Source organism: Ceratina calcarata, unplaced genomic scaffold, assembly GCF_001652005.2.
Source record: "Ceratina calcarata isolate Rehan_Ccalc_2016 unplaced genomic scaffold, ASM165200v1 scaffold39.2, whole genome shotgun sequence".
Lineage (NCBI taxonomy): Eukaryota > Metazoa > Arthropoda > Insecta > Hymenoptera > Apidae > Ceratina > Ceratina calcarata.
Window position 1 is genome coordinate 794,783 of NW_017162322.1, and position 13,872 is coordinate 808,654.

General features: G+C 41.7%; 1 protein-coding gene across 2 annotated transcripts in view; it reads left to right on the top strand.

Annotated features, from left to right (window-relative positions):
* Window positions 1-13,872, top strand: part of LOC108626039 (homeobox protein unc-4) — a 33,387-nt gene that overhangs the window by 13,626 nt on the left and 5,889 nt on the right. For both annotated transcript variants that reach the window (XM_026814463.1, XM_018026444.2), the window contains exon 2: window positions 9,155-9,327. In XM_026814463.1, coding sequence (XP_026670264.1) covers window positions 9,155-9,327 — 173 coding nt within the window. The remainder of the gene's footprint in view (window positions 1-9,154; window positions 9,328-13,872) is intronic.

Genomic DNA, 13,872 nt, shown 5'->3' on the forward strand with positions numbered 1-13,872 from the left:
TTTTTAATTATAGGAATTGCGTTTTTCTAAGATACATAAACTTTTGGGATTGATTGTATTGTCAACACATCCTTAATGCATGATTCGTTATTAATATCAGACGATTAATAATAAAATATTGACTTGACATAAGACGATAGACAATACCAACTAGAAGATTCTCAAGTCTAGCTCAGTTGTTTTATACAAACACCCTCTTTCACTTGAGTATCATATGTCGATAGATTTTTGTTACATTTTAAACGTATGATCCAACACGATGCAAGGGTGTTTTGCATTATAGTTTTTGTCAACTTCTGGACAGGAGTGTACATACATATTTGGTGTACGTACGCCGTATCTGGGGGTTCGATCTGCGTATCGTCCAGGCTAACAGGGCGAATTTAATTGGCGTTTAACCGTTACAGTTTGCCGGCAAAGCGACGCGAATGCGACGGGGAAATATTTTAATTAGCCCGGGCCCGACACCGCCGCGCCACGCCGGCGAAATTTCAACGAGCGTTCCTTTTTATTGATTTATTGCGATCGACTTCCCCTTTCCAAGCCACGGGTCTTCTTCGTTTTGCATCGATCTCCCCGGTTCCTCAATTTTTGTAAATTATGGCCCACCGACGCCGTTCACGAGGGTACGCGTGTACGTGTGCCATCCGGTCGGTTTAATTGAAACGCTTCATCGCAATTTCTAACAGTATATGGAAATTCTCGAGGCAAATTGTTGCGCGATAATTGTTCCCAGCCGATTATACCATAATCGATACCGTCTGCGTGTGTTCTCCGGTCAAATTTAACAAGCATTGTTTTGTTTTCACAAAAATGCTTCCTGTCTAGAGGAGAGTTAAGCAGTTTTAATTAAACTCCGACCAATCTTCTTAAATCCGCTGTTTCCCTCGATCTCCCGGTTTCATTATAATTGCCGTAACATTAAAAGTAATACCGGGAACGTAAAATGAGTACGTCAGATAAATCTAAACTCGTATTAGATTCAGTTATTAAATATCAAGATGAACGTGTTAATCATCAGATTTAAAATTAGCGATTAGTGAAACAGTCTAACAATTTCGCCGGGTTATCCGAATTAATCCATCGATCTGGAAATCTAATTTCTATGCGGGGATTAATAAAACGGTCGAGCGATCGCGGATCGATCAAAGGTTAAGTGGATCGGTGTTGCAGCCTCGTTAGCGGAGAGATTTTCATGTCGAGCCCCGGTGCGCGTGTCTTGTAATCGCTTTCGTCGAACAATGGGCAACCGCAAATTGATTGAGCGCCCCTTACAACCATTCTATGACGTAGCGAGTACACTTTTATTAAAAACATGTTTAGAAACAGTAAATGTGCCTTTTATTGGACACGAAGTGTTATCCGACGGTTCTCTAAGATATTACAAATGGAATTAACAATTTTTAATGAAGTAGAAAGGCAACAAATCATGCGCTGTGGTTATCCCACTCGAACATCATTCCTAATTTATTTAACTTTTCTCTCGTGACAAACGACGTTGCCTGTAGTCTTCATTCATTATTCACAGCCCGTCTGTCATTGTACATGGCATTTTCTATTCCCAACACTGTTGATCTTCGCATAACTCCAGGGAAGACGACGTTCCGTACAATTTAACGTATCGCAGCTACGTAGCTGGAAAATCTGTTATCTTTTTACTTTTACCAAGAGTAGCTTCCTCCTGCCATGCATTACGTTGCAACAAACCACCCCCGGAGGGATCCGTCGACTTCTTAATGCCGGCTATACGCAGCCAAGGATTGCACGCGAAGGTATTAATATATAATTAACCGGCCTGGTTGTAGATCGTATCTGAAAACCTCCTTATCGGGCAGCAGGCCGCCGATACCGGGGCTACCCATATTATGCGAAGACCCTTTTACGTGGCTTCGTACCTCGTTCGACGAGCTCTCTTTCTCTCTCTCTCTCCCCTTCCCTCTCACGTTTTTCTCTTCTTTTATCCCTCGTTCTAGCTATCCTCTTCTCTCGTATTCTGCCCGTCGTTTTTCTCTCGTTCCTCGTTTTGCTGCACGCCAGTACACGATCCCGGGTTCCTGCTTCGAAAATCGCGGAAAATTGCTGCCACGCTGTTCCCCGAGCTGTTCTCTTATTCTAAGAATAGTGTTCCCGACGTAACAGCGATACGCGAAATATAAAAATGGGGAATACAAAGTCAGAGCACGTGCTATTTGTATTTTCAATAGCTGGACGTGTCGCAATGAATTGGGAATTTTAAACATCGCGTAATTCCTGCTCCGGAATCGAATCGTATTGATTCGAAGGATAATAAGTTTTATTCACCGGTGGGCGTGGATAAATCACTGGCTCGTGAAGCGTTCATCTAATTAAGTTACCGCGGTTATGTTTTATACAGCAGTACACTCCAGGATGGGGAAAATTATTTTGTTTTTCGACGTTGGCTGCCCGTGCGTATTTACTTACTTTTGCCTGCGAGCCTCTCGTTCCGATGATATCATAAATGTTGAGTTCATTAAGGATATGTTGCCCGGTTACCTATTCTACGGTTATTAATTGTTTCCTTCCTGTTCCGCGATACTTTGTTGCATTCGGTACATACTTGTGCCCCTATCGCCGTCAGCATATTCAACTTCTCAGCTTTTATTCTACCTGCCTTCGTTTTCTTATAATGCACAATTTTCGCTCTTGAAGGAAAGTAAACCGACGTGCGATACAACTTAGTTCCCCATTTTTCTTCCAATTATTGTTGGCGTTTCTTACACGTGTATTAAGTTGCATTAGAATAACCCGCATTCTCTTTACGGGTATTGAACAGTTAATCGGACGTGGCCATTACGGTAAATTAAACCGAGTCGACTGACGTTCACTACCCGGGGCAACTGGCCTCGCACCTGTCGATGCATACACGGGGAAATAGTTATCGTCTCGCGTTGCTCCTTTTTTAATTAGCTCCCTTTGGCGAACTTCGCCGACGTCCGACGTGTCGCTTGCGTGTCGCCCCGTGTTTCGCCTCCTAGGTTACTCGTCGCCCGATAAAAACGATCCCAATCGGACGGTGTAAATCACACGCTGTCCGAATCCTGGCAATAAATTTCCCCGCAGCCACCGCCCCGTATAAAGTGATCAATTAACATTTTCACAAATTTATTTGAAACCCAGTATCCATACACACACACAGACACATAAAAGCTGGGATGTGTTATTTAACTCCAGTTTGAATTACGAAATTCATCGAACCTCGCGTACAAATTGATTTTTAAATTTTCTGCACGCCGGAATAACACAACTTCTTTTTCTCTCGTTTCTCTTGATATTTAATTTGAGATTGTCCAAATGGAGGCGCGGTGGGAAGTAGAAGGGTTTCTGGAAGGGTTGGCTCGAGGGGACGAACGGGGGGAAGCCAGTGTAACCGGGCGTCAGGAGGATTGATGGCGTCTAGATGCAAATGCAGTCAGTCTGGCACGCAAGCAACGTATCCACCTACCGACGCCTTATGCCAGTTAACGCCTTACAGCTTAATAATCTTGTTCGTTGTCCTCCTCTCCTCTTTCCTTTTTACCCTTTCCTGTCCTTACCATGCTTTTCTCGCCTTTTCTCTCGTTACACGTCCACCTGTTTCCTCTTCGCTTTTCCACTCCTCATTTTCTCCTCATTTTCCTCTAAGAATTATAGGTTCTCTGAAAGTATTCAAATCATTTATCTGTCATTATGTTCAATGCAACGCTTGGTTCGTTTAATTGAGAAGTCAGTTTCTTCTGAAGTGCCGTTGATAATAATTGGTGGGGCATAAAATAAAATATCTTCTCTCGTCTCTCTTATTAAGTCGATCCCAAGACACAGCCAACGATCGTCTAATTCCTGAAACCTACTAATCGCAACGCGTTAGCTGCATCAGAATTTTCTGTGACCTGTAATCTTTGATTATAAATCAGGCCCAAGGTTGTGAGACGAATTTCGTGCATAGCGTAGATCGTGGAAATTCGTGTCGCATCCCCCTTTTCTCGGCGGGGTCTCACGGGTGCCAGGATGTCGTTCGCTAACGCTAATGACGTCGTTGACTCTCACTTAACAAGAGACTACCCTCTAAATGGGGGGGTTGCATCCGTGGTGAGCCAACCGGTCCGCCAACGTCGCTCGCCAACCCGGTGATTACGAAACTCGAAATTCCCTCCTAAATTACATCCGTTGTAAACGCTCTTAAACTGCGCGTCCACCTTGCCGCATTCAGGGTCGTAGGTTTCCCTGAAAGTTGCGCGCTGCATTTAGTCAAATAGAAGACGTCGGTGCCCCGTTGGAAAAAAATAATTTTTAATTCAGTAAACATCTCTTGAATATTTCGAGTTGCAATTTTATGAAAGAAAATTGAAACGCCTCCGTTTAGTTCACCCCTATTGCTTTCATACTTCCATAAGCGGGATCCGTAAAAAGTGGAGATAGCGATCATCGGGCTTCAAAGTATTAATCCTCTATATTTTACAATTAACCGTACACCTTGTAGAAGTCGAGTGCAAAGAGAAAAATCGGTCTCCCGTATCGGACGCTGACGCGGTAACGGTGTGTCGAAGCCGGGTTCAATTAAAATTTTTAATTAAGAATCTCGCGTCCGCTGGAAGGAGAGGACTTTATTAAGTTCGTACAATGTTACGGGGTCGGAAAATGAGTGTGCCGGCCTATTAAGTTTAATGTCATTATAAAGGTGTCAAGGCACACGGCAGAGGCGTTCGGCGAAAAAGGAGTAAGGAGACCGCTGGGCAAAAATATTTCACGCGCGTATTCGGCCTCCGGTTAATTACGGTTTAATTGCAGGCTACGTCCGCTGCTAACAGACAGCCGATCGCTTTCTTTCATTAACAGATAGAAACGAGAGAGGCCGAGAGACGTCGGGGATCATGCTTTTATTCCCCATGTAAAATCTCAATTTTCTGCTGGTCTCGCTCCGCCGCGCCGCGGTGTCTCGTTTCCGTTCGATCGACTCGTCATCCTCTGGGATCGGACCGTGTGGGACGCGTGACGTGACGTTTCTTACCAGTTTCGCAAGATTTATCGCTCCTGCGTCTCTCGCAAACAAAATCATTAGGACAAAAGAAATGATCGGTCCTTTATTTCCTGCAGGGAGATTTCAATGAATTTACTGTTCCCTTTGCCAACAGAAGCACTGGTTAATGAGATGATTAACCGTCTCTTGAAAGTGTTACTGCAATCGTTTTAACGGCTTCAGAACGAAGCGAAGGGATAATTTTTGGAAAGTTTCTTCTTCAGGTATAGCGTGCAGTCACGCATTGAAATCGTAATGGCGTAGGTAGAGTGAAATTCGAAGGCGCGACGGTTTTTAACAATTGAACTTGGAATTAATAGCGCTGTGTCAGACGGTGTTCCGCGGAGAGACGCAATTTCGCTTTTATATCGGCCGAAATTAATGTTTCGTTGATGCTCTCGTAAACGATGGCCCACACGCATGGACGCCGCTGTTATTACGGTTTAATGTGTCCGACGGAAACCGAGGTAATCATTGTAATTTTACTCGCCGGCTCGCCTGTTTCGGCCGCATTTTTATACCGGACGAATATTCTTCACATTTTTTCGGAGCCCGGGGAATGCATCATCTCGCATGACGGTTCGATTGAAATAAAGAAAGTGAGAAAGTTTAATGATCGTCACGAGAGATATCTTAATCTGAGAAAATGAGAAATGGCAGAACGGATAATTTTCGGTACTCAGAGTCAACAGACTTTCGTAATGGTAAAAAATATTTTTGTAATATGTTCGGCGAACGATGCTACGAGATTTAATCGTGGAAAGTACGAAATGTAGTAGGCAATCTTATTTTTAAGAAAATGTGATTTTACTGAGAATTTTGATCAGTGATTCATCATTCATGTACTTCACAAAAAGATATAAGACTCTGTCAGTAATTTCGATTTAATTGCAGTTCATTTCCTATCGTTTATAAGATGTTTGAAATGACGTCCTTACAATTGTTTTCTTCTATGAAGAAACAAAATTCCTGTTAGAAGTGAGCAATAATTGAACCCTTAGATCGAACCTGAGTTCACTAGAAAAATCTCACCTTCGAACGATGACTGCTTCCATGAACCTTCGAGATCAAGAATCGATTATTACCGAAAGGATTGCAGCGCGTTTACGGTGTGTACGCGATTCTTAGCGTGTCGTGATTGCATGATGATACGTTACAGCCATAGCCGGGCCTCCTAACGACACACGCGACTCTTTCTTCCCTTGTTTTTTTTCTTTAAACGACTTGAATACGTCTTACGCCTCCGACCAGTGGAAACGGCAGCCAGACAGGGCCGGCCGAATTGGCAGCAATGACCATGAATTGGTACTTAGTCCCTATTGGGCAGCGAGCTCCTCTCCACTTTATTTTTTTATTCGCCAGTACGACGCTTTATAATCTCATGCCGCTCTCGTTCTTATTATTATTACCCCAGTGTACACTAGGGAGATGTTAATAACAGTGAGACTAAACGGCCTTCTGTATTTCACCAATCGTCGTGGCTGTCGATTTTTATTCGTATTATTTTATCCGAAGGTCTTTTCGAAATTTTTATACTAAGATTTAAAATTATATATTGAATTTTTGGATAAATATTAACTATTGACCTATCGATCCCGGCTCGACGTTGATTAATTAACTGGCAGACGAACGGCGTCTAATTACGTTGATTAACGCCCGTTTTCTCCGACGAACGATCGCCACCGATAAATCCCAATTGGACGGAAAATCGCGATCGACTGAATCGCTAATAAAAGCCGCGTTTTGTTAGAAGTAGGTTTAATCTCATCAGAATTATCCTGCTCATTGTTCCGATTCGATACTCCAGGCGTGGTCGATCCATTGTTTCGCTCCAGCCGCTTTTTGTCCGCTTGTTGGTCCCTTCGGTTTGATTGGCCTCTTGTGCTAGAATTCAACTATGGCTCGATTGTTCGCATCCTTTTCTTTCAATTAGGAGGTGCTTACGTTTTATTGCTACGTCTAATGCAATTAAGTTTTATTTACGAAGCTTGAAGTGTTGATCAACGGAGTAAATATTATGCAAAAGAACAACGCCTCGGTTTCTTATAGGTTTTCAATTAAAGTCACATTGTCCGAGGCGTCAGAAACTCGCAGCCTTATTCTAAAAGTGTCGTTCGCATAATACAAAATCAATTGTGCATTTATTGTTTTCCTGATATATTTCATAAGTTTATAATCGTTCTTCATTAACAGACAAACCGTGTTTGATGAGTGTCACTGGATCGAGTCAGACTCGTACATAAAAGCTAAAAGTCCCACGGATGTGTCGATAATACGTATGTTCATTGGACTTTTTTCTTTGGGAGATTTCTTTTCTGGGATGCGAAGACGATTTCAGATCGATTTTAATGAATAACCGGGTGGAAATTGGTTCTCGCGTGCAGCGACAATTAGCTTAAACACTGTCTTCGCGACCACTTGCCAATAAGCGTATCAGAGCTATCGTTATAAATTGGCCGGGCATTAAGATGATGTTGGCGCCACGAGGCAATTTGTATTGGTAATCAGTAATCAGTCGTAACGCGAACAAACTCGCTATTACCAATGTTGCCTTCTCCGACTTACTAAACACAGCGATTAACATTCTTCAAACGATCCGAGTAATTCTTTAGTCGCGCGTAGAGTCATTGCGAGCGATACAGATGTAATCGGCGTCAACTAAATGAATCGGGTAGAGACAATTTCGAGGTGGACGTTAAAAAATTGTCGATAAATCATGTAATGGAACGGGCGATAGAAAATAATTAAAGCGACGGCGGCTACTGTCCATTAAGAACGACGAGGCATGAAATAAAAAGTGGCGCCGGGTATTTTCGTTGGATAAATGACTGGGCAAATAACTATAACTTGTTCTTAGATAAATTGAGAGATACCCATTTACGGAAGCGACGATTATGCGAGACGCGCGGGGCCTGATCATTGTGCACCGCGCTTCTGCCGCGGAATTAAGCGAATCATTATCGTCGTGTCAGGTTCATTACGAGGCTCGGGTTGCATTATCAGAAGAAGGAGCCTGTCCTTCCTCGGTCCGCAACGAAAATAGATTGCGGGGACGGGATCCGGAGCCGGACGTGAAAATTGTTTAACCCGTCCCGTTCATAAATTATTTAACGCGCCGCCCGTGTCATCTATCAAGTTTGATAGTCGTTTCCGATAATAATAACCTGCCGCGTAAAAATTCCGCTACCGAATTACGGATTCTAAGGAACAATTTTTTATCCGTCCGTATCGCTAAGACGAGCGCGTTTGAATAAATTGAATGTCAAATTAACAACGAGGCTGACACTCCTGGCTGGGATTAATTTATTAGGATCCTCGCAGGATGGATAATTAATTGGACGTCAATTTGCTCGATTAATGACTAGAGCGTGCGTAATTCCTTCTAAGATTCCTCGAAATTCGACGACATGATTAATTCTGCGATTGTAATAAATGTTAGACGACGATATCAAACGTTTCTATGCTGATGCCGTTTCATTCTCGAGCCAAGATAACGGCCGCCTTATTGCCGAGTCAATCATAATTGCCGATCTTTTTTCAATATCCGGGCATTAGCATACGTATCGCGTTCGCGCAGCGAAACGTCTGCCAAAACAATCGGGTCCGCAGATCGTTGCGTCCGATAGAGCTAGGGGCGGCCTCGTAAAATCACTGAAATTCCATGTTTATTCAATATGCCTGGATTCTGTTTGTCCCCCGTATCGCCGGACCGATCGCTCGGGTGATACGAACAATTTCGCGGCGATAAGCCTCCTCGATCTTCGCGTGCGTCTCCCTTTTACGCGAAACGGGACTGCCGTGCAGTTATAAGAACACGCCACTGCTGGCCATTGAACCAAATTTCAGTGAAATCGTTTTCTTTCTGGTTACTTACAATAGAAATTTTACTCTGAATTACAGAATTTTTCCATTTGTAAAATCTATTGAAACTATGAAAGTTGAAACTGCCAGCAGACGTATGGCTGGATCATAATCATAATTGAATAACAGTTATGTTTGAGAAATAGAAGCTGGTTGTTAAACGGCTGGGGAATTTAATTTCGCGATGAAACGATAATGAGTCGCTAAGCTGCTTAACTTCATATTTTCATTCGGTTAAATCGACAAAAGCGGTCTGACGTTGTTCGCTTAATTTTTCAGGCTGCGACGGCGAGTCGGACGAAGGTGGAAGCAAAAGGCGGAGGAGCCGGACCAACTTTAATAGCTGGCAATTGGAGGAATTGGAACGGGCATTTCTCTCGAGTCATTATCCGGATGTGTTTATGCGAGAAGCCCTGGCTGTGAGACTCGAGCTGAAAGAGAGCCGCGTCGCCGTGAGTACATTATTTCGCATCCTTTATACAGAACTCGGCACGCCTGGATCTCGTCGGATAATCCGCTTGTGGGGGGAAAAAGAAAAAGGAACTACCGATTTTTTTTCGTAAATTTATTAACCACGGTAGCTGCGAGGATAGTTGAGAATTTTAGAAAAAATTGATATCGATATCATAACCAAGTGTCACTTGTTTGATGATTTTATTAGAAAATCATTAAATGTCTCCTTGCATCTTGACAAAGTAAGTATGACTTTAATTTTGAAGGATGCATTTGAATAAATGGAGAGAAGAGTTCAAGTCCAATTGTTGTACGACAGTTTAAGGAAGTATGGACCCTACGTTAGAGAAAAATGCAGTTTTATTGCTGCCTGATTTTGCTGGCATTATCCAGCATCCCAGATCGGTAGTACCGATAGGCGGTGAATTTATAGCGGGGAGTCGGCCGTCATTTTTCGAGGGGTTGACGCCCGACCGACGTACGGGGGTGGTTTTGATCTCTGCCTTTGGCCCTCGCTCTCCCGGGGGTAGTTAGTCCATCTGCTCGATTCCGAGTGCGGTTACCTAGCTTAGAAACAGTCCGGGTTTGAGTCTGTCCGTGGGCAGTAAACCGAGAATAAGATCTATCTCGGGACCAGTGACTTCGACTCGTCTATTTGAATAATGAACACGATTTTATGTGCGCTCTTCTTCCCCTTACAACGGAACATTTTTTAAGAAAATTTCAAATCGTTCATTCTTTATTCCAAAACTCTTTTTACTGACAAACCTCGTTCGAAAGAAATCTGCACAGAATAGAGATTTCCTCCACTCATAGTTTTAGTGGGATATTTGTTAAGTAGAACAAGTAGTACAAAATCAGTTTAAAACGTTTCATGCGCGGTGGTAATTTGTCAACTGCAGGAAATCGATTTCGCGCGGAATTTCTGTGTAATGTTATCGTTATTTTTATTGCACAGAACCTCTTTCGCTTTAACACGTAACACCGTTCGGAGTGATATAATAGGGTAAATGATATCATTGTTTAATTTATTCCTCCGGAAGCACCGATGGCCGGATAAATCGACGAGCCACGCGAAGAATGAATCGTTTATGCCGTAACATGAAATTCACGTTTCCACGAGTCGGGGCTGTTCGTTATTTAATCAGCGACGCCTTCGCGCCTAATTGACAGACCATATTTTTGAAAACCATCCACGGTGGTTTCCTCAGTTTACTATACCCCTGTTATTACTCGACTCGTTGCAAGTGAAATTAGAATCGCTACTGCTTAATTAAAATTAGAATCTTCCTTCATTGTACTCCTATCAACTAACAATCTTGACACTATATTAATGTTCTTGAATTAATTTATTATAACTATCGCGAATTTTCGAATAAAAGTGTGAAAGAGACGAAGGATTCCCGCTGCAACTCAACACCGTGACCTGATGCTAGCCTTCGTTGGGACTGACGAAGGGTGGACCCTCAATTTCACGGCCCATCGGACACGAAACCACCCTTACGTCTCCCTGATAAGATATTTATATTTATGCTCCCAGACACGCTTCGGCAAAACTGTCCAACCACGTTCAAACAATTAATTGAACCGAAAAGTGCACCAATAAATTCATCCTCTAACAACGAAACAGTTCTTGGAATTAGATCATTTAGTCTCTTCCATTTATTCTAAAAATACATTTTATTCAATACGCAGTAAATTAAAAAATATTTATATTATATCAATAATAAAATTGTGAATGATACTAAAAATCTGGAAACGATTCAGTTCACCAGGCGTTGAAATCGCCTCGCAAAATGCGACGTGTGCGACTTGGTTGATCGTCCTACTAGCCATGAACCGGCCCCATCGCCTTTGTGGGCTCGGGAACCGATCGACCTTGGTGACAGGGTCGATCCGGAGATAACCCGAGGCTGTCGGTGACGCGGTGTCACCCGGCTGGGCACCCGGGCTCGTCTTCTCGAAGGGACTGTCCTTTCAGATTAGATAATAGATCCCCGCTTCTGATAACCCATACAGACGCCCTTCTAAAAAATATTGTCACGACGAGATAAGCCGATGACACGATTGGAAGCCGAATCCATGCGTGGGTGTCGATTTTCTTAAAAGACAAGATAGTTATCTCCTCAGTTCAGAACATACGGTAGTCATTATTTCGAAACATTCGTTCGCCATTTCAATTAAATTCTACTAAGAATATTTTAATTATACTTAATGAGTTTTAGATATGCGAGAGAAACGAGTAAACTTACCTAAAAACTCGTTTTCAAGATTGTACCTTCCAAGTAGATAAGATTCGTGTCAAGTGGTTCAAATGAATTCGCTAATGGGAAATGCAAGTTTTCGAATAGCTAATAATTGAAACTGGAACTGAAGATAACTTCGATAAAATAAAAAATAACGTCTCCGCTTTTATCTAGGCCTCATTAGTAGTCTGGGTTTTACGAGTAGATGTTCCTTGTTTTGTTCACCGGCAATCGATTCGACGTAGCTCGCGACGCGTCGACATTACCTGCATAGGAATTACCCCTTGTATAATAAGCCGAGTAGAATACTAATCAGCCCTGTGTCAGGCTAATTATTGCAGTGTCAAATTGCTTTTTATTCTTGCTGGGGAATCTAACGCTTTCCTTAACGATACGGTAACCAATGTTCAAGGGACACTTTCTGATAACAATACATACAAAAAAAAAGTAGCTATTTATGTCTAGTATCATTTTTATCTGTCTTCTGTTTTATTCCGTAAGTTGTAAGACAAGTAGTCAACCATGAATATAATGTTGATAGCTGTTTGGCCATGAAGAAATTGTGAAATGTAGTGCTCCGCCACAAATCAGGTTGAAAGGGTTTCAAACTAATTACTCCTGCTATCCGTGTCGGATATGTTTAATAGAGGAGGCGCGTACCTACTTGCTCCATATATTCCAGCGAGTTTCCACGCTTTCTGAGACGACTTTCTTATCCGTACACTCGTTTTATGTACGCTTCCCCTCGGTAACGGCCCGCTCGTAAACTTACAGCTTAGAAAAAAGATGTTACACGTTTAGTCAAAGCGCATGGTAATCGGTGGAGTGGCTTGTTAGCGGTTATCGGCTGACCGATAATTTCTAACGAATAACGGTAATAACGTTTTCCCGCTCGTCAACTTAATGCCGCGCAGCTGTAAGCTATTTTCCTTCGTATTGATAATAGTGAAAATCGATACGCCTTGACCCTCTGTTGCTCGAATTAATTTTATTTCTTTCTCGACACGTGTTCATCAATAATATGTATACGAGTTCAGTTGTTCATTATTATTGCCGGCTAGGAATCATTCTCTCAATCTGCACAAGAAAGAATCTAAGTAATTTTTATTCTAACTTCAACATTTAACGACTTCAATATTATTAATCGGCATTTTATTGGTACTGACAAAATCCAATCGGCACGGAACAGCAAATTTTTAGTAAAAAGTTTCGTTTTTCCTTAATTACTTTTAAATCATTGGACCAACGGAAAAATTGCACAGGACCTTAATTGTAGCTGAAGCTATAACTTTTGTCGGAAATATTTTTTGTTAACGTCGACAGTCAACAATTATTTTACAAAAAACAGAGAAACAGTTATTTGCAAACTACTCGTTAACGACAACGTCAAACTATTGACGACAGAAAAATATGTTTTAGATAAAAGTTGTAGCTCTTCGCAGTATGTACAACTTTTATTTTAAAAACTTTTTCTTAGCAGGAACAGGAAAGCAATTATTTGCAAAAAACGAAAATTTCGCAAAATCTGAAGGGTTTGACAAAATCTCTGAAAAATTAAAATTTTTTTTTCTCGCGACATTGACAAATGCTTCAAAGGAAAGTTGTAGGTACTGCTATTACCTACAAGAAAGATAATGTACAATTTTTTCTAACTCCGGTATTTAACGAGTTAAGTTTGATGAATCGGCATTTTATTGGTACTGACAAAATCTGGCTGTTTCTCTATGGAAGCAGCAAACTTTTCGCTTTTCCTCAAATACTTCTAAACTCTTGAACCTACTGTTCTTTCTTATACGGTGCTTCTGTTGCGTACATCTAAAGCAAACAGCATAATCAAACGCTTTTTCTTCTTTTACGGTTCAAATAAAAAATTGATGCTCAGTTAATAATTGTAATGTATTCAATGTTGATGTAGCAACTTATACTCAGCAACAAGAAACTCGCTCGTGATTCTATAATTTGTCTTGAAATCACTATAAAATGGGAACAGGTTGCGAATTATCGTTTTACTCGTCCCCAAGTTGAGTCACGTACGAAGTTATCAAGCGAACGGGAAAATGTAATTAACTGGGAGCGAGTAGACTTTATCTCGAGTTACGCGATGCCAAATAAAATTGAATGATGCCTTCCAATTAACATTGCTCGTTATTTCCGGTGATGACTGTGAACTCGTATCGGTTATGGATTCATATGACTCAATTTCTCGCGTTATTTCAAAGTACATTGTTCAGAAATATACGATTCGTACAATCTTTTCCTCTTGCACTCAGCTTTCATAAAATTATTTATTAAATCATA